Raw genomic sequence first — 17,631 nt, forward strand, 5'->3', positions numbered from 1 at the left:
CTTCCTTTGCTGCAACTTGAGCCCATTGCTCCTTGTTCTGTCATCTGCCACCACTGAAAACAGTTCAGCTCCAACCTCTTTAGAACCCCATTCAGGGAGTTGAAGGCTGCTATTAAATCCCCCTCAGTCTTCTCTTCTCCAGACTAAACAAACCCAGTTCCCTCAGCCTCTCCTCAGAAGTCATGTGCCCCAGGCCCCGAATCATTTTCACTGCCCTCCGCTGAAATAGAAATGCCACTGCCTTTCCCAAGGTGTTGGTTTAAAATTTTGGGTGGAGCAGGAATAAAGAAGGGTACAACTGCACCACTGCACACCCACTGGATCTGCCCCTGCCCGTGATTGACATTTCAATCTTCTGGCACAATGGGAGTCTCCTACGCCAAGGTTAAGACTCATATGCACAGGACACAGACCCTTTTCACGGGCTCATCCAGGATTGTGGACTAAACTCACTCAGGAATAAGGGGCCATCACAAATCTTACATTTCAAGGACAAGGCACATTTCTTTGATCATACCTCCTCTATTATACAGGCACTCCTCACTTAATGACCGAGTTCCGTTCCTGCGACTAGGTCGTCAAGCGAATTGGTTGATAAGTGAGGAGCCGCCCTTTGATACTGCGTGCCTTGGCTTGAGACGCCGCGCTGCCGTTTCCACAATACGTTTTGTACGATACCGACTGCTCGGAGAGCTGGTCGTAAGTCCACGTGGTCGTTAAACAGGTAGGTCGTTAAGTGAGGAGTACCTGTATAACAACCTATATAGTTAATAATCAAAGCAATCCAAAATCAGCTAACGACCAAAAACACAGATCAAAACTAACAAAATGAAACACTCCACTGCGTGGTCTTCAGCCATAGGGATAGAGTGAGAGAAAAAGCAATACAGAAAGCTCAGTACACTCCTAAAGGCACTCAGAGATACCACAGTGAAGGGTATGGTAAAATGGAAAGGACGGAGGAGTCTGATGGAGAAAATAGTGGATGACTGGGTAATTAAAAACATAAAGCATATGCACAATGAGGTTGAAAATGATTGCTCCAGTAACTGTACTCCTGCCATTTCCTAACCCGTGCACCATTAGTATTGTGTCAGCACTGCTTCTACAGCCCAACTTTCCCAACCCGTCAGTGTCTGCACCGGCGGTACTCACGCCTCTCCCCTCTCTACGTATCTAGTCCATTGATCTGACTGTGTCTGTAAAAATATTCAGTTGTGATTTCACTCCAAATCCAATCCCACGGGGTGGCACTGGTAACTTATCTGAAGAGCCTAGACCCTCGGGGTGAGATGACGGCAAAACGTTCAGAGGCAACAAATACTGGTATCGATTATTAGTGGTTTTTGTACAAGGCTTTCCTCCCTGGCGCAGAGCCACACAGGTTGCGCCCAACGGGAGGGAGGCCGACCCTCCGGGATTGCCCTGCAGTCTCCAGGAATTAGAGATAGACGTCCAGGAACCTAATGAGAGTCACCCGGGAGATAAACAATAGGGCATTCATTAAATATCAAATGTCGAATCCGATTCATACAGTAGTCCAGCGGGTTTTTCAAATGTAATAGTCATGCTCATTTGCTTTACTGACGTACGGTCGATGGATGCACTCTCATCCGTAACTGATGCGCACACGCGCTTCAGGACGCGGCGGCGCTTCAGGACGTGGACAAGTTGGAGATCTCGAGTCCAGCCCAGAGCAATGAAAATGGCTGGGGTGCTGCAGCACGTGATTTATGAGGAGAAGTTGAGGGACCCGGGGTTATTTCGTCTGCGGAAGAGAAGAGAAGACCGAGGGGGGGTCGACGGGACGGAGCTGGACTGCTCTCAGCGACGACAGGACAAGGAGCAACGGTGTGAAGTTGCAGCAAGGGAGGTTTATGTTGGATATTAGGAAAAGCCGTCTCGCAAGGAAGGTGTTGAACCATTTTGGTTGTTCTCTGCTGGACTCTCTCCCTGCCTCAAGCGGGGCTGCACTAGGGGAGGCCCCTCCCGGCCCTGCCTGTCCTCAGCCGGCCCCGGGTGGCAGCAAGCCCGGGCCGACCCCGCGCTCAGGGAGGCTGCACGAGCCCCGCTACGCGGACACCCAGCTCTGAGGTGCTAGGGACGTGACTGCGCACGCGCACTGCGAACCCTGCCCGCCCGATCCCAGGGGGTGGGACAAGCAGTGCCGGGCGGGCCCGTGTGGCCACGCCCCCTTCACGCTATTGGCTCCCGCCGCTCTGCCTTCCGCCAATCCCGGCCCTCGGCTTCCTAACTCCGCCCCCTCCTCCCTCCCGCCGCGGTTGCCGCCGCTCGGAAAGCGGCCGTTGGGGCCGGCTTCAAGATGGCGGCGTAGCCCCGCCCCCTCCGGCCGCGGGCTCGGCCATGGCGCGGCCGGGCGCCCCTCGCCACAAGGTACCGCGGGTTGGGGGCGCCTGGGCAGCCCCGGGGTTGTCGGGGGCGGGTCAGCTCGGCTGTGACGTCAGATGTGATGTGAGCTCGGGTGTGACGTCAGATGTGAGCCCACGTCAGCCGCGCGCTCACCTGGGCTGTGACGTTAGATGTGACTTCTGCCGTGAGGGGGGGGCACGGCCCAAGGGTTGAGAACCTCTGGGCTAGATGACCTTTGCAGGGCCCTTCAAGCCCTACTTCTCGGTGACTTCTGTGACTCAAATGGCTTAAAATCAGGCCATAAAACGCGCTATGTGGCCCCGCATGGGCCGCAGCTGCAAAGAGTGCTGCTGAAGATCCCGCGCGTCCATAAATGGGAGAATTGAGCCCAAAGTGTTGCTTGCTGCATCACTTTCTCTAATTTCAACACGTTGCCTCAGGCTTAATTCATTGATACGCCTCTGCGGTACTGTTCCTTTAACATTAATCAAAGAATTTGTTATAAATATACTTTTTATGTAATCGACAGGTTCTTTCTTCAGGAAGGCTAACAGGAACAGCCAAACTGACAAGTGGAAGAAAACAGTAAGAACTTCACGTTTTCTAATAGTGCACCCGTATGCGTTTAAAACACTCGCACACCTCACAACCTAGTAGTTTGTTACCCGTTCTTGATGCGTCTCTAATAAGTTGCTGCTGAAAGGTAGTATAAGTTCGTTACCCCGTGAGCTGTCAGACAGACGGGACTTCAGTTGAGTCTAATAAAATTTATGCGTGTGGAAGGAATACAAAATTATCCCCTTTAATAACCAACATCATCTATTCCATGGTACACTTGCATATTAAATTCACCAAGTTAGTGAACATAATTACTAATCTCATGTAAACTGGCTTGATCAAGGTCAAATCTTGCTCTGACTTGCTGTTGATCTACACGAGAGTTGAATTATCTCAATGCAGAATTTGTCCCTTATCTTGAATAGCTCATTGCAAATGTGGTTGTGTGGTGTTTCAGATACGATACTGAATACTGAGCAGTGGAGGGATTCAACTTTCTCTCTCTATGTTAAGAGGATATAAAAAGTGAATGTCTCTTTCAGGATTGGGTTAAGAAAAGCATGCCATTCTGATGTGGACTCTGGATATTCTCTCTACTCGACTGACTCCGAGGATCAGGTATTTGGGGGCTTTTTAATGCGAGTAAGAAAATAACGGACGTTATTTGAAACCTGTAATCCGCTAAATGGAGGTTCACGCAGCAACACGATTATAGCAAAGCAATAACAAATGTAATATATTTCCACTGATGACTTGTAAATTAATCTTAACTGTGACTCACCCTGGGAACAATGCCCTCAAAAAAGAACTTTGTTTCATTGTACTGTACCTGCATGTTGGACAAAAATGTGTACCTGTATTTTGAGTGTAGGTCTTGTTTTGTAGGTGGCAACTATAAATAATGGGCTTGATCGTTGTGCGGCTTTACTGCAGGGCATCTTGCAAAATGAGGCGACAGGTACCTTTATCAATTAAGTTAAATTTTAATTTCTGTAACACTGTTTTAATTGCTTTTGTTGAATGGCCTTTGTTTCGACTATATTTTAGGAAAAGAAACTGTACGTCAGAAACCAGGGAGAGCAACTTCTGTTAAGGCTGCTTCTAGACCATTAGTTACCAGAGGAAATACCTCAAAAAGAAAAGGACTAAAGAAAAATCTTCTTGCAGCCCCTGTGCATAAAGAAGTTGGTAAGCCATTTTTCTTCCTTTACCCTTCGCCTAAAAGTTTGATTTCCTTCTTTAAATGCTTGTTGTTTGCTAACTTATCCACAGAGTTAATTAACTTTGTTATGATAATCTGCAACTTCCTATCTTGTTTTTAAATGCTAGTTTAGTAAAATAAACAACTAAGTTGCACGAATTTTTGTAGATTGTAGTTAAATCAATTAATTGAAACAATATCCTTTACCGTATGCACCAGACGATAACTTTATGAATGATTGTTCTTTTGAATGAGAATCGAGAGCTAGATTCACAAAAGGATTCTGGTGCTACAGTGTTCAGCTCTTGGAGCCTGTAAGTGGCTTGCTGCCTGGTGGCATCCCCCCTTGTCTCTCTGAACACAATGCATGGGAAGAATTTGGTGCATAAAAGGGACATCCAGCAGCATAAGCAAAGATCCACCTAAGGTAGCCATTAAGAAAGGAGAGGAATTAGGCCTATGCCCCTTTCCTTTAGGCAGTACCATGCATTGCAGGATTCGTTGTCTCTGCCTTCAGGCACATGAGTGATTACGTGGGGGTTTTATGATTTGTTCTTCCGTTCCTGAATTCTACTACATAAGTGCTTTTTTTGGATGGTCCTAAGATACTAGAGGGTATCGGAGTGAGCCCCTTGGGACTATGAATAATTTTAAAACTTTTACAGTAAAAGCCCTGTTGTCTAGCACGAGTGAGGAATGGGGGGTGCCAGGTATCTAAAAATCCCAGTTACCTGAGGCCAGCTATTTTTCAACTGGATGTGTGGTGGGGGCTGGATATTGAGTGGCAGCAGTGCAAGGTGGCGGTGGTGACTGCTGCGTGTGAGCTTTCCCCTCGCCTTACGTCCAGCCGGACGGAATTCCAGTTAATAGGTATTCCAGTTAGGAAAATGCCAAATAACGGGGCTTTTAGTCTAGTTTGATTTTTAAAGTTTGATTTTTTTTTCGGTGCTGTAAATAATCCTCATTGTGTAATAAGAATAAAAAATACTGACTGGCTCCTCAGTCACTGAACATTGTCCATTCTATGCACTGATTGAGACAGTAGCCTGTAAAAAAACAAAAAACCAACAACCAAAAAAACCCAAAAAACCAACCCAGCATGTAATCGAGTAAACATATTTACAAGGTATCACAGGTTTGTTTGTTGCCTGTGTGACTTCTGGGGGACGTGTTGTTTGTTTTTAACTTAAATTTCACTAATGGGACTCTAAAAATAAAGAATAGAATGTGGAACTGTAGCTTGTGAAGCCATGCAAGTGTCTCTGGGGTAAAGAGACAGTTGAGCACAGTTTTGATGATTATAGCTATCACAAACCTATGATCAGATCTGACCCTAGGGGGGTGCAGGGGCTGGGACAAATCGGCCTGTGCGGGGCCCCCTTAACACTGCGTGGGGCCATGGGACTCGCACAAAGGTGCGGGGTCTCCGTGCTTCTTCCGCAGCACGGGGCTGAGCCACAGGCGGGCCCTGTGGAAGGGGCCACAACTGCTCCACCCAGCTGCACGGGGACCCCCCCCCAAAGCGTGGGTCGGGGGGCAGTCACCTCGATTCACAGTACCCTAGGGACGGCTCTGCCTATCATAGTTGATAAAAACATAGACCCAAAGCCTTGGTTTTACAGTAAGACTACTTCAAGTGCTGAGGTCTTTTGCTTCATTAGGCACCTAAAAGTCCAGTAGGATTCAATTTTTTTCCCTTTTTTTTTTTTTTTGTAATTGGTTAGATGTTTAAACCTTTGAAACTTGAGATCATAAGTTGTATTTCTTTTAATTGAGGAGCTATACTGTATACTTGAGTACTGTGTACATGTAAAAAATTGGGTTTTGTAGAGAAGTAAAAGAAAAATAACTTTCAGCTTTTATTCATAGTGCCAGGATTAAATAGGAAACTCACCTCAAGTGCCAGACCTGCTGAAAAAGAGGGAGAACTTTCCAGTGCAGTACAAAATCAGTCTGTTCAACCAATTCATGTGCCTTTCAGTCAGCCCTCTCCTGCGATGCATCAAAAACTGTGTGAGCATGTACAAACTCAAATGGCTCTAATAACGGGTCAGGCTTCACAGAGCTGTAATGGAATTTCTGCAATACCTCCTTGTCCCGTGTCAGATCCTGGTTAGTATGAATTTCTCCTTATAACTAGACCCCTCTTTGTTTTTTGCTTGCATTTGTTTTCACCAAAAATTACCCTAACATTTAACAATACTTTTTGTTCCAGGATATCAAAATGTTACAGCTTTTAATTATCGCCTACCTACCTCAACACCAGCTCTGTCCCCACAGCTTTCAGCTAATTCTTTGACTATTCAGTCTGTAAGTACATTTGTTTTAAACTATAAACAAAGATTTAAAGTTCATGTTGTTGCCTATTTCATTCTATGATTTTTTTTCTATTTGTACTAAATTTATATGCTTTTTAGATGTTAACTGGAATTTTTTCATAAGGAAAAAATAGCTGCAATGTGTGGCTCACTAAATCCACTGTAATGGAAGTATAGCTCTAGTGGTGTTTCTAATAAAAAAAATATTTAAATTAGATGATCAGGTTCAGTGGTGAGCTAAAAATCACCTTAAGTCCTGCATAGACTCAAAAATTGTTTTGCAGCTAAATGTTCAATATTCTTTCAATTAAGAAAATTGATAAAGTCTGTAGGGGGTGATCTCCTTTGAAGGTTATGCTAAAATAATTGAGAGGAAAATAGGAGATGGACCTCTTGCAGGAGAGAGAGAAAGAAAGAGGAGAAAATATTATATAAAGGTGGTGTACTAATAACATGGTTGCAAGCATTGCTACTTAAAGTAGTATGTCTCATTTGGATACTGCATAGCTCACTTCTTCTGGCTGAGACTTGTATGTTTATATAGTGAATTCTGTGAATGGCTAGATCCAAAAATTGACTTGAGTCCTTAAGTCCAAAATTGCAATCCAAAAAATCCTTGGGCAGTAGTTGCCCAATTCTGCAGGTGTCTAAATTCATTATACAGGCAGTCCTCAGACTTACAACACAATCGGCTCCTGAAAACTGTGTCTTAAGTCGAAACATTGCAACTTGGAACCGATTTTTCCCATAGGAAACAATGTTATAAATGGGGGATTGGTTCCTGAACCCAGGCCCGATACCCTATTTTCACCAAAAATAACCCAGAATTTTGTACTTGATCAATTATAGATGAGTAATATAGCTACATTAATGTATTTATATTGTAAATAGCAAGCATATGGATTGGAAGGACTTCTTTGAGGTGACTTTGCCAGACTTTTTGAAGGGCTCTTGGCTGGAGTCTTCTCGGGAGTCTTGGCTGCAAGTTTTCTGGAGTCTTGTCTGCTTTCTTAAAGAAAGTGTCCAAGGAAGTTTGGACAGACGTTCTCCAGGGAGATGGGCGATGCAGGGAACTTGTTCGCTGGCATGGCTTGGAATCGGATCAAGCATTGTAAAGTTGAAACTGACGTCAGAAAGTTGAAACGGAGTCAGTTGATAAACGTTGTAAGCGTGAAATGTGGTAAGTCAAGGACTGCCTTGTACACCATCCTTTTTGACCTGGAAGTTCCTCAGGTACCTGCAGAAGTGGGTGTATGTGTGTGCACGCACACATGCGTCCACTGAGAATCTAATGTAAAATCCACAACTACTTCAAGGAGAAGGAACTGGAGAAAAAGATTTCCCCCTTCTCAGCTGAGTGTCCTGACCACAGGCTTACGAAGTCAGGTTCCCTCTTGACCTCATGAATCTTGTGTTTTGACCACAGTGGCTGAAGCTCAGCAAAAGGTTTTGGGCATGCACTCACACTGTCTAGCCTGTAATGTTATGGTTAGGATACTCTCCTGAGAGATGGGAGATTAAGGGAATTCAAGCCCTGGCTTGAGAGGGCCTATAACTCATTCAAGCTTCCCTCTGCCTGGGTGAAGAGGCTTTAACTTCCAGGTTATTGTGTAATAACATGGGTAACTTTCATACCAGCTCCTCTTTTGTTGTGATTTTTAAAAGTGAGTTCTACTTGCTTTCAAAGAATATTTGCTGCCTTAACACACTTCTGAGCTGTGGGGAGAGGTTGGTACTTTCTTGAGAACTTGTACTGCAAAGTCGACAAGTCTAGTTACCTTAACTCAATTTGCCTTTTAATTACTCCTGAGCACAGTGGAAGGTTAGACTGTGGAGGCTGAATAGATTTGCCACTTATTACTTGCAATATAAAAATAGCCCAAAAGTAAACAAGATCACATTAGCTTTTAAGCACTGAAAGAAACCAGACCGCTACATTTTTGTTTAATTAGTATATATTTTTGCTTAGGGCCTTCCTCCTGATGGTTGCAACCAGTGTGCATCGCAGGTAGGAGGTACTGTGTTTTTCCCAGGAGTTTCTGCAGCTGCTCCTACTGCACAGGTGCAGTCTGTCACCACTGGTCCTGGGATGATGCCTTGTGTACCTCCAGCCATGTTAAATAATCCCCCAGCACCTCTGTTCCTTCCCTCGTCTGGTAATGAGATATTGCCAAGCCAAGGAAACCAAGAGCAACGAGCAAAGGAGGCTGACTTGATAAGATGCATACAAGCTCACCTGGCTCTGTTACAGCCACATGAGGCAGAAAATAACAAGAGTGATGAGAACCACCAGAATCTTGGTCCAGCACCGTCCCAAAGCTTGGATCCCAGAGAAGAGGAAACTGCTGCAGAATGCAGCGAGGGCACCACCAGTGAAGAAGAGGACCTGAATATGCTGGATATAGCACCAGTAAGAGATACCAGCTGTCAGACAAGTTTTGAGAAGAAAGTTTTAAAACATAAAAAAGCAAGCCCAGAAAAAACAGCCCAGAAAGTTAAAACAGTAAAATATCTTTTGGGAGAGCTCAAGGCACTGGTGGAAGATCAAGGTAAAGATGGTTTCATCAGTACATATTTATAACCCTATGTGCTATGGTATGTGGGTGGGGGCGAACTGTTATAAATCCATAATATACCAATACTAATGCAGGATTGACTATTGAATTTCAGTTGTTACAAAATTACAATTCAGAATGATTTTTTTTTTTATAAGCACTGTCTGCAACGGAGCTATAGGCTTTTGTGTGAAAAAGCCAAACATGAGTTTAACATCTTGGACAACAATGAAAAAGCTAGAGTATTTTTAATCTATAGGCATTGAAGCATTTTCCTTGAGAAGGGAGCAGAGAATAGTGTGATCAGAATGTGGAGGAAGTCCCATGGAGGGCTCAAAAGGAAGGTTAATGCTATAATTTGAGGGATCTGGAGCATATGTAGTTCATGAAGTGCAAATGGTGCTGGGCAATTTAACGATATGCTAATGTTGGAGGGCAGTAGAGTTTGCATTCAGACATTGCAGAAATAAACGTGTGTAAATGTGTAGTGCATATTGCTATTCATGTTACTTTTTTTCTTAAAGATGATTCAGAAATTTTGAGGCTGATAAGTGAAATCGATGGCTGCATCTCATTGCTGCCAGCAGTAGTTGGAAGTACAAATGTACAAGCTGAAATAGCACTTGCTTTACAGCCTCTCAGAAGTGAAAATGCCCAGTTGCGGAGGTCAGTAGCCAAGTTCAAAACCGTGTGTGATGTTGCTAATTAACTTCAGAGTTCTTACTGTATATTGTAGAATAGTTCTGTGCAATTCCAGGCTCATCTCATTCTTGTCCACTTTGCATTCATATAAAGGGCTTTTCTTTATACATGTATAAGTTGCTGTATTATATATTTTTTTAAAAATCACTTATTTACATTTAACTGAGCACAAATTCTATTACCGTTTATGTGGTGTCTCATATATCACTATTTCATTTCATGCAATTTGAATAAGAATCCTACTACACATAAGTAGCGATGCTTTTATTCCTCCCTCTTTCTTTTCCAAGTGAAATTGTAGTCTGCTAAAATATGTCTACGCAGCATATCTGTGTAATGCTATACAAAGATGCCCAAACCATCTCTGAATGAGTTAATTTAGGAAACAGTTTAGCAGCATTAGTGCAGCTCAGCTGGGCTGAATAGCCCTGCTGCGCAGAACCACCATGCTAATAGAACTAGATTATTTCCGATACATAAGCTACCTCTGGTATTTCTGCATAGTGCTTCATGGTGCCACATGCGTGTGTGTATCTTTTAGTTGAAAGCACAGAACAGAACAAGAACTATGACTCAAATCTCAGCCTTGGACTCGAGGTAAAGCAGGAGATTACTGCGTTTTTTTGCATACAGCACGCCCCCCAAAAGATAAGCACTTTGTATTTGAAAGGCAGAATTAAGTAAAAAGATCTTTCCTTGAAAGTAATACTAAGTAGTTGTAACTGAGTAGCAGCAGGTAGGGAGCCCAGTGTGCTCATAGGGCAGAAACTGCTATTACCATATTTCCTCACTTACAGTGTGCCCTCTGCCCCACAAAAATTCCCAGCAGCTGATTTTTTGGGGGAAAAGCATGTTCTATACAAGAAAATATGGTGCTTAACCCACTTGGGTCTCAGATTTAGTATTTTCATTTTAAAGCTAGGTATGTACTGCCTGTATAAAGCATCATAAAGTTTAACTTCACATCATTCAGACATGAGCAGAGGCTCTCATCACAAGTTAATTTTAATAGAGATAGGCTAGATGTTCTGGAGGATGCTTGGTGTGAGCTGTGAAATTTTTTTGTGTTTGAGTTTGAGTATAAGCGATGGAATTTCAGAAATGGGGAATCCAGTTGGAGTTGGAAATCATTTTGAAAGAAGCAAGCATGCAAATAGCTAGTTTCTGCATCTAGTTAGTAGTAGCCTGCAAGTTTTTAATGCTCATTTCTTTTACCTATATTTGAGAACATAACAGGATTCTAAGTTATCTTTTTGGGGGGAAAACAAAAGGAGGAGCATAATTTTTAAGGATTCTTTTTGTTGAATAAGCTTTATTCCAGGAAGCAATCCACCTTCAAAATATAGTACTAAATAGTTATCATACTAGTATGTAAAGGTGTAATAAGGTTCTTAGACAACTTATTCTTGAATGCTGAAAATAACTTATTTCAGAACAAATGCAAATGAACGCTCTTCTCCCCTGTCAAACTGGAGTGAGGTTGCCAGGTTTGAAAATGGCTCACTTGGTGTAAAGAAAGGTAAAATTGCTGTGTTTGAGAAAATAATTCATTCAAACGTTTTTCTTGTCTAAGTCTAATAATGTATTGTTGGTTTCCTTTTTTAATTAAGTTAGCAAATTTGTTACATACAAACCCATTCTGAAATACAGTTTCTTTTGAATTTGTTTTGTACTTGGACTTTCTCCACGTTATGCTCTTCCACAATTTGCATTTAGGAGAGTAAGGATACTGAACCAGCAGCTCAGGGAACGAGAGCGAACTGAGAAGGAATCCAGCCAGGATTGCCACTTTGAATGCAAGTACTAGTGGGCCTTGGATAATGTTTGGGGAATCCATATAAAGATTTTTGTTTTAAAATATGTTGAAAATGGTATCTATAAAGAGCTAATCTTGTTTTTTTTGTTCACCTTTGGCTGATAGTGGCACTCAGGAAAGAGGCTATGATGTGAATCTTGCACTCAGACCCACATAAATGGGTTGTTATGCCTATTTAGAGCTCTGCTGAAGTTATTGGGGGGTCTGTCACAGACATCAGGGTCCTGTTGGGGATGATAGACAGATGATTTACCAGACCACTGGAGTGCGTAGAATGCAAGTGCCTATTATATTTCTGTAAGCAAAGGTATCTTACTAGGAGTTTTGAACTACTTTATGCACCAGGCATCTGAGCTTACAGCTGACCTTAAAGGAGAACTGCAATTTTCCTTTTATCTTTTTGGGGAGCTGGGCAAAAAAACCAAACAAACCCTAAATTGACAGTATGTCACTTAAAAACAGTTAATCTCTTCCCAATTAGTGGAACGGTGGGTAATGTTACTTGAACAGCAGTCAGAATATTCCAGTATCTTGAGAAGAGAAATAATGTTACTTGTAAAATTTGAAGTTCAGTACTGTACTTAAAAGCAAAGCACCAGTATAGAAATAAATAATTGATTCAACTGTACTTTGAGAATATGAAACATCACTATACGTTCTTTCTTTGTGAAAAGGGGAAGCATGTTGGTACAGACTTGCAGGTTTAGGCTGTATCGAGCCATGTACAGGGATGTAGCTGTCCCTAGTCTTTTGTAGGGCTTCTCCTGTTTTCATTGCATCCTGTAGCAGTATGCTTTAAAAGAGCAGAGTAAATTTGTCCTTTAAATACGTTATTGTAAATACATATCCTGCATCATAAGAAACAAGATTTTTAGTGGAAATCAACTACAGTGTCTTTAATGGTTGCTATCTCAACAGGATTATATTCTTTAAAGATTTGGGGCTAATGGAAATCTTTGCAAAATTCACAAATATTTTTTAATATTTGTCAAGTATCAGATGGTAGAGAACAAGAATCGCATCGCTAACATTTGATTTATGCTTACATTTTACATGAGATCTGTTGCTTTGTAACAGAATTGCTGTAATCATTTATTCTTTGTAATTTCTGAAAATCTGGATCCCCTCTTAGATTTTAATAGTTACAAATTATGTTACTTTGAGGCATTGAAATGAAACTTTAAAAAAATTAGTGTCTTTTTATTTCCTGTAGTAGTTTCCCTACAGTCCCTGAATACAACACTCCAGAGTCAACTGAAGGAATCTCTGAAGGGCCTCGAATCACTTCAGAATAAAAATGAAGAACTCCTTAAAATAATACAAAGCCAGAAAGAAGAAAACAAGCAGTTTGCAAAAGTTATTCAAGAGAAAGACAAAGAATTACTTGAAAATAAGCAGCAGTTTGATATTCAAGCTACAAAGCTCAAAATTGGTATGTTTGGAACTCAGTTGTAACACAGTGCTTTTAAATGAAAAAAAAACCCCCAATGATTAAACAAAACTCTACTTGCAATTTTAGAAGTGGATGAGGCATTGGGAAATGTGAAGAACTTCCAGTTTAAATTGGAAGCCTCAGAGAAAGAAAATCAGATCCTGGGTATAACGTTACGTCAGCGGGATGCAGAAGTGAACAGACTGCGTGAACTGACCAGGTAATTTTTGGTCACAGTTTGTCCCTTTTGCCATTTCTTCCTTACTTAAGGTTTTTGGAAAGTAATCCTACAGGCTTCCCTACTTTGGAGTTGTATCCTATTAATAGGCTTTTAAGTTATTTTGTAAATGTATTTTTATGTGTTAGGATAGTAGTTGGAAAACCCTGTCAAGGACAGGGCCCCACTGACACTGTCTACCCAATAAAGAAGGTAGCTCTCTGAGTCGGGAACGTATAGGGATCAAAGTATGCAACCAGTGAACGGGATGAGTTGCACCGGAGGGGTTGTACCTGCGTGAAGATACCAAAAAACTGACAAGGTTTATGGTGTGCTCCACTTTTACACTGATGTGGGGTGTGTGTATAATTCACTTAACTGCAGAATAAAATGGTAGTCCCAGGTTGTTGCCTATTACTTATGTTGCAACACACTCAGGTTATCTGAGTATCTGTTAAATGCACAAACTACTTAAGTGCATAGCAGTTTTGAGGCCCCTGTCTACTTTGTAACTTAATTGTACTCTGGCTAACTGCAGCATAACAGACCTATCAACTTAGTATCTTGTTGTAGGCCATCTTATTGTCTCAGAAACCATGGAGAGGAAGTGCCTTTTAAAGGGTCACTGTTAGAAGCCTGGAAAATGAAAGCTGACGTAAAATCATAGGAAACATCAGAAAGAACTTCACAGTTAGGGTGGTCAGCATCTGGAACAGGCTTCCCAGGAGGTGGTCCTCTCCCCTACCCTGGGGGTCTTCAAGAGGAGACTGGACAGGCACCTGGCTGGGGTCACATTACCCCAGCACTTTATCCTGCCTGGGCAGGGGGTCGGACTCAATGATCCTTTGAGGTCCCTTCCAGCCCTAGCATCTATGAATTTATGAAAGTAGGGCTAGAAGGGACCTCACAAGTCCAGCTCAAGGCAGGATCATCCCTGACTAAACAAAACTAAGTGACATGAAACCGACTAACTCCTGTCTACTAACTTTCCAGGTTTCTTGCAGTGATTACTGTTGAAGCTGCTGAAAGCCTTGAAAACTAGGCATTTGGGCATTTGCTACATTATGTGCTGTCAGTCCCATGGTATTAGCAGCTCTCTTCATTTTCAAGGTTACTAAAAGCAGTTACTATAAGACACCATCAAAATGAAGGGAGCTACTCAGGTTTGGGGTTGCTCATACCACACAACTGACAGTGCTCAGTGCTGTGTCCTTAGTGAGCACAGATTGCTTTACATTAAGTGCACACTCCAGTGCACTAAGTGTGTAGCCTTTTTTTCAATCTAAGGGTATGTAGCTAAATGAAGTAACGGTAGTAGAAAAGCAGAAAAGCTTACCAGATTCTGGCCACCCTAACTGTGAAGAAGTTCTTTCTAATGTTTCCTATGATTTTGTCAGCTTTCATTTTCCAGACTTCTAACAGGGGCCCTTTAAAAGGCACTTCCTCTCCATGGTTTCTGAGACAATAAGATGGAGTACGACAAGAAAAGCTGTCTAACCGCTTGTCTAACCAGTGCAAGGCAGGATTGGCTTCTAGCTACCATGGCAGATCTAGGTTGATAGGGCACCTGCTATATGCATGGCAGACCCCAAGGACACAGCACCAGGGGAGGCCATGGTCCTGACCAGCTGGAGTTAATTCCTTGAAATCTGCAAGGTTTAGGAACTACTTCTGCAGCCTGTTCAACAAGAAAAGTCTCTCCTTTCTCTTGTGAAAAGAGAGAAAGTAGAAAAAAATGTCCTTAAAAAGATCCTGGCAGAGACTTCCTCCTTCCAGGAAGTGAATTAGAATGAGTGCTTACCCAATCCCATCAGTTGGGGAAATGACTAAAATATAATCAATAACTTTGTGGACAATGCTTTTTAGTTACGTGCACTGGAGTATTGATTCTGGTTGTCCAAAATTCGGAGTATTTGCTCAATATAGCATATGTCAACCTTTACTGATAATTGTGTCAGACTTTTGTGAGTAGTAAGATTTGTGAGGTGAAGTAATAACTTTTTATTGGACCAACTTGCATATTCAGGAGAGATAAGGGACAGATTTTTTGGCTTCAAAAGAAACAGTCACTGTCCAAGCTGTGTCTAAATCAGGGGTTCCCAACATTTGTGCCCAAGAGCTCATTGGAATTTAAAAGCGGGCACCAATATGAATTCAGCCAGTCGGTCTCTCGGGGCCGACTCAAGGTAACTTCTGGATATACACATGTGCATAGTTTCGTTAGTAAGCACCACTCCATCAGCGCGTCAGTCAGACTGACTCAGTCTCAGTTTGGCGGCCGTTGTGCAGAGCCTGTGAAAAAAGTGTTGCTGTTCTGAGTTCAGTCGGCAATGACAGCATTTTTGTTTGGAATAATGATTTTTACTGATCGTGAAAATGCGCACAGGCACCTAAATCTGGGGGGGGGAGGTGCCAGTGAGCACTGCATTGGGAACCGCTGGTCTAAATCATAGACTTTTATTATTGAACTTCTAGAGAACGTGCTTTTCTGTGACTGTATTTACTATTGGCCACCAGGTGGTGATATCGTAATATCTTATTACATGTGAGCATATTGCAAATCTTCCTGTGTCTTGGCTCAGAAGGCAGAAAATGAGGAGTAACAGTGACTAACTTGTGTATGTCTGTATTTAAATATTTTATTTTTTATACAAAGCTAGAGAAGGACTTCTTTCCACTTTTTCCCAGCTCAGAAGCAGATCCCACACCCTAACAAAAAAACCATTGAACATTCACGAGATGCTGTATCTTATGCTTTACAGAAAGGTGACATTCTCTTGCCAGAAAGCTATTTATTTCTGATCCATTCACCCTGGCAAGCAGGAAATTAATCTCAAGACCTGCACTCTTTGTTCTTCTCATTACTCATTTGGTAGACAGGTTTCACTGAACTGAAAACTGGAGTTTAGTGGAGTTTGAATAAGTTAATGCTTGTATCAGTCTTGTGCTATTGTAGATAAAATGTAAATTAGTATTAAATGGTCAGTGCAGTCTGTTACAATTTTAAACATTTTAGTATAAAATGTTTGTGAAAGTATCTAGTAAGTGCAAATGACCAATTTAATAAATTGCTCTCCACAGAACTTTGCAGGGCAGCATGGCCAAGCTTCTCTCTGACCTCGCTGTAGACAATGTAAGACACCGACCCGGTAAAGGTCTTACCAAGTCTCTTCTGGAAAACTATGAGAAACAGATGCAAACTAACCCCTTCCCTGTGAGTACTTCAATAATGAGTTACCTTAAAAACTTAGAAACTGATTGCGTTTGGAAAAATGAAGAACCTCAGTTTTCACATAAAATTGGAGAATTGGAAATGCCACGGCTAGCCCATGAAAAGCTTTCTGCTGATGGATCCCCTAAAAAAACTACAGTCTTTGGAGAGGAAATACCAGCCCCAAGGGTTCTACCTCTCCTGTCAAAAGAAGATGGTGAAACTATTAGTGATTCTGGGACTTTAATAGAGGAAGATCTCAAGGTGGATGAAACTATTTATATTCCTTTGACCAGCAGTGCCTCTAAAAAACAGCCATTAGTAACTGAAAAACGAATTTGTACCCAACACCAAGTTAATGCAGCTTCCAAGAAATTGGACTACAGCTGTGGGCTCTCTGACTTTAAGAAGCAGAACGACTTTGGGATTTTGGATGATGCAAAGATTTTTGATAAGTTCACCGGTGGTTACGATTTGAAAAAGACTACAGAAAATACATCTGAGGCCATGAGGAATACAGCCAGGCTGGAAGGAGATCGGCTCCAAGTATGGCCAAAAGACATAATGATTGAAGCTGCCAAAGGGCTTACAGATGAGCCAGACAGACCTCAGTCTGAGAAACACCCATACGCTCCTATGCCACACAAGAAAGAAAGTTTTCAGAAAACAGGCAGTGAAATATCTGCCGACTCTAGTTTTTCTGTTTTTGATTGTATGGCGGGGAAGTCTGAATGGAGTGTGTCTTCCTTCTCAACATTTACTTCACGAGATGAAGAGGACTTCAAAAATGGGTTAGCAGCCCTGGATGCCAACATAGCTAGATTACAAAGGACTTTGCACAACAGTATGCTGAAACAATGACTATGAGGAAACTAAACGGGCTGTACTGGTCCAGATAATTTTGCTACTTTTTTTAATAGTTTAATTAGTACAGTTTTTGGAATGTCTATTTTTTATTGTGTTTTATATGCAAATGGCTGGTACCTAACAGAGTTTAAATTATGTATGGAACTTAATTAAATAAATTAAGGTGCTATGTTTCTTGTAATCAGTGCAAATAATCTTATTTAATTGGAGGAACTTTACACTTTAATAGTCAAGTGCTATCTTGTCTCATCACTGTATGTGGTCGTTTTAAAGAAACTAACACTGTGTGGTGTTCTGATGTGAACTTTTATATTAAATGATGGATGAACCATTCTCATTTGGCTTCAATGTGCTTTTCCAACTAGGATTAGGAAGAATTGTTTA

The 17,631-nt window shown here is 41.9% G+C and overlaps 2 protein-coding genes across 4 annotated transcripts in view; one reads left to right on the top strand and one right to left on the bottom strand.

Annotated features, from left to right (window-relative positions):
- LOC102560984 (tetraspanin-7) overlaps positions 1-17,631 on the bottom strand; it is a 250,189-nt gene that overhangs the window by 214,590 nt on the left and 17,968 nt on the right. The window contains exon 7 of one of the 2 annotated variants that reach the window (XM_059727476.1): positions 14,959-15,461. The exons of the other annotated variant lie outside the window; for it this stretch is intronic. Coding sequence (XP_059583459.1) covers positions 15,420-15,461 — 42 coding nt within the window. The 3' untranslated portion in view covers positions 14,959-15,419. Of the gene's footprint in view, positions 1-14,958; positions 15,462-17,631 lie in introns of those variants that run through there. 2 annotated transcript variants of the gene reach the window in all.
- Positions 2,285-17,580, top strand: CCDC14 (coiled-coil domain containing 14). Of its 2 annotated transcripts, XM_006258664.4 has the most exons (13): positions 2,285-2,394; positions 2,900-2,955; positions 3,471-3,546; positions 3,814-3,886; positions 3,976-4,116; positions 5,999-6,241; positions 6,345-6,439; positions 8,417-8,996; positions 9,527-9,668; positions 11,421-11,500; positions 12,734-12,952; positions 13,040-13,172; positions 16,251-17,580. In XM_006258664.4, the coding sequence occupies exons 1-13, from the start codon at positions 2,365-2,367 to the stop codon at positions 17,239-17,241; spliced, it is 2,859 nt and encodes a 952-aa protein (XP_006258726.3). In that variant the 5' UTR covers positions 2,285-2,364; the 3' UTR covers positions 17,242-17,580. The 2 variants fall into 2 exon arrangements, with proteins under 2 accessions (XP_006258726.3, XP_019336080.2); XM_019480535.2 differs by lacking the exons at positions 2,285-2,394; positions 2,900-2,955; positions 3,471-3,546; positions 3,814-3,886 and having other exon boundaries at positions 4,027-4,116; positions 5,986-6,241.

This window comes from Alligator mississippiensis, chromosome 4 (genome assembly GCF_030867095.1).
Source record: "Alligator mississippiensis isolate rAllMis1 chromosome 4, rAllMis1, whole genome shotgun sequence".
NCBI lineage: Eukaryota > Metazoa > Chordata > Crocodylia > Alligatoridae > Alligator > Alligator mississippiensis.

Coding starts and splice junctions, on each gene's coding strand:
- CCDC14 (XM_006258664.4), top strand. CDS start 2,365: ATGGCGCGGCCGGGCGCCCCTCGCCACAAG. Junction 3,887..3,975: donor CTTGCAAAATGAGGCGACAG/GTACCTTTATCA, acceptor ACTATATTTTAG/GAAAAGAAACTGTACGTCAG. Junction 13,173..16,250: donor AGACTGCGTGAACTGACCAG/GTAATTTTTGGT, acceptor TGCTCTCCACAG/AACTTTGCAGGGCAGCATGG.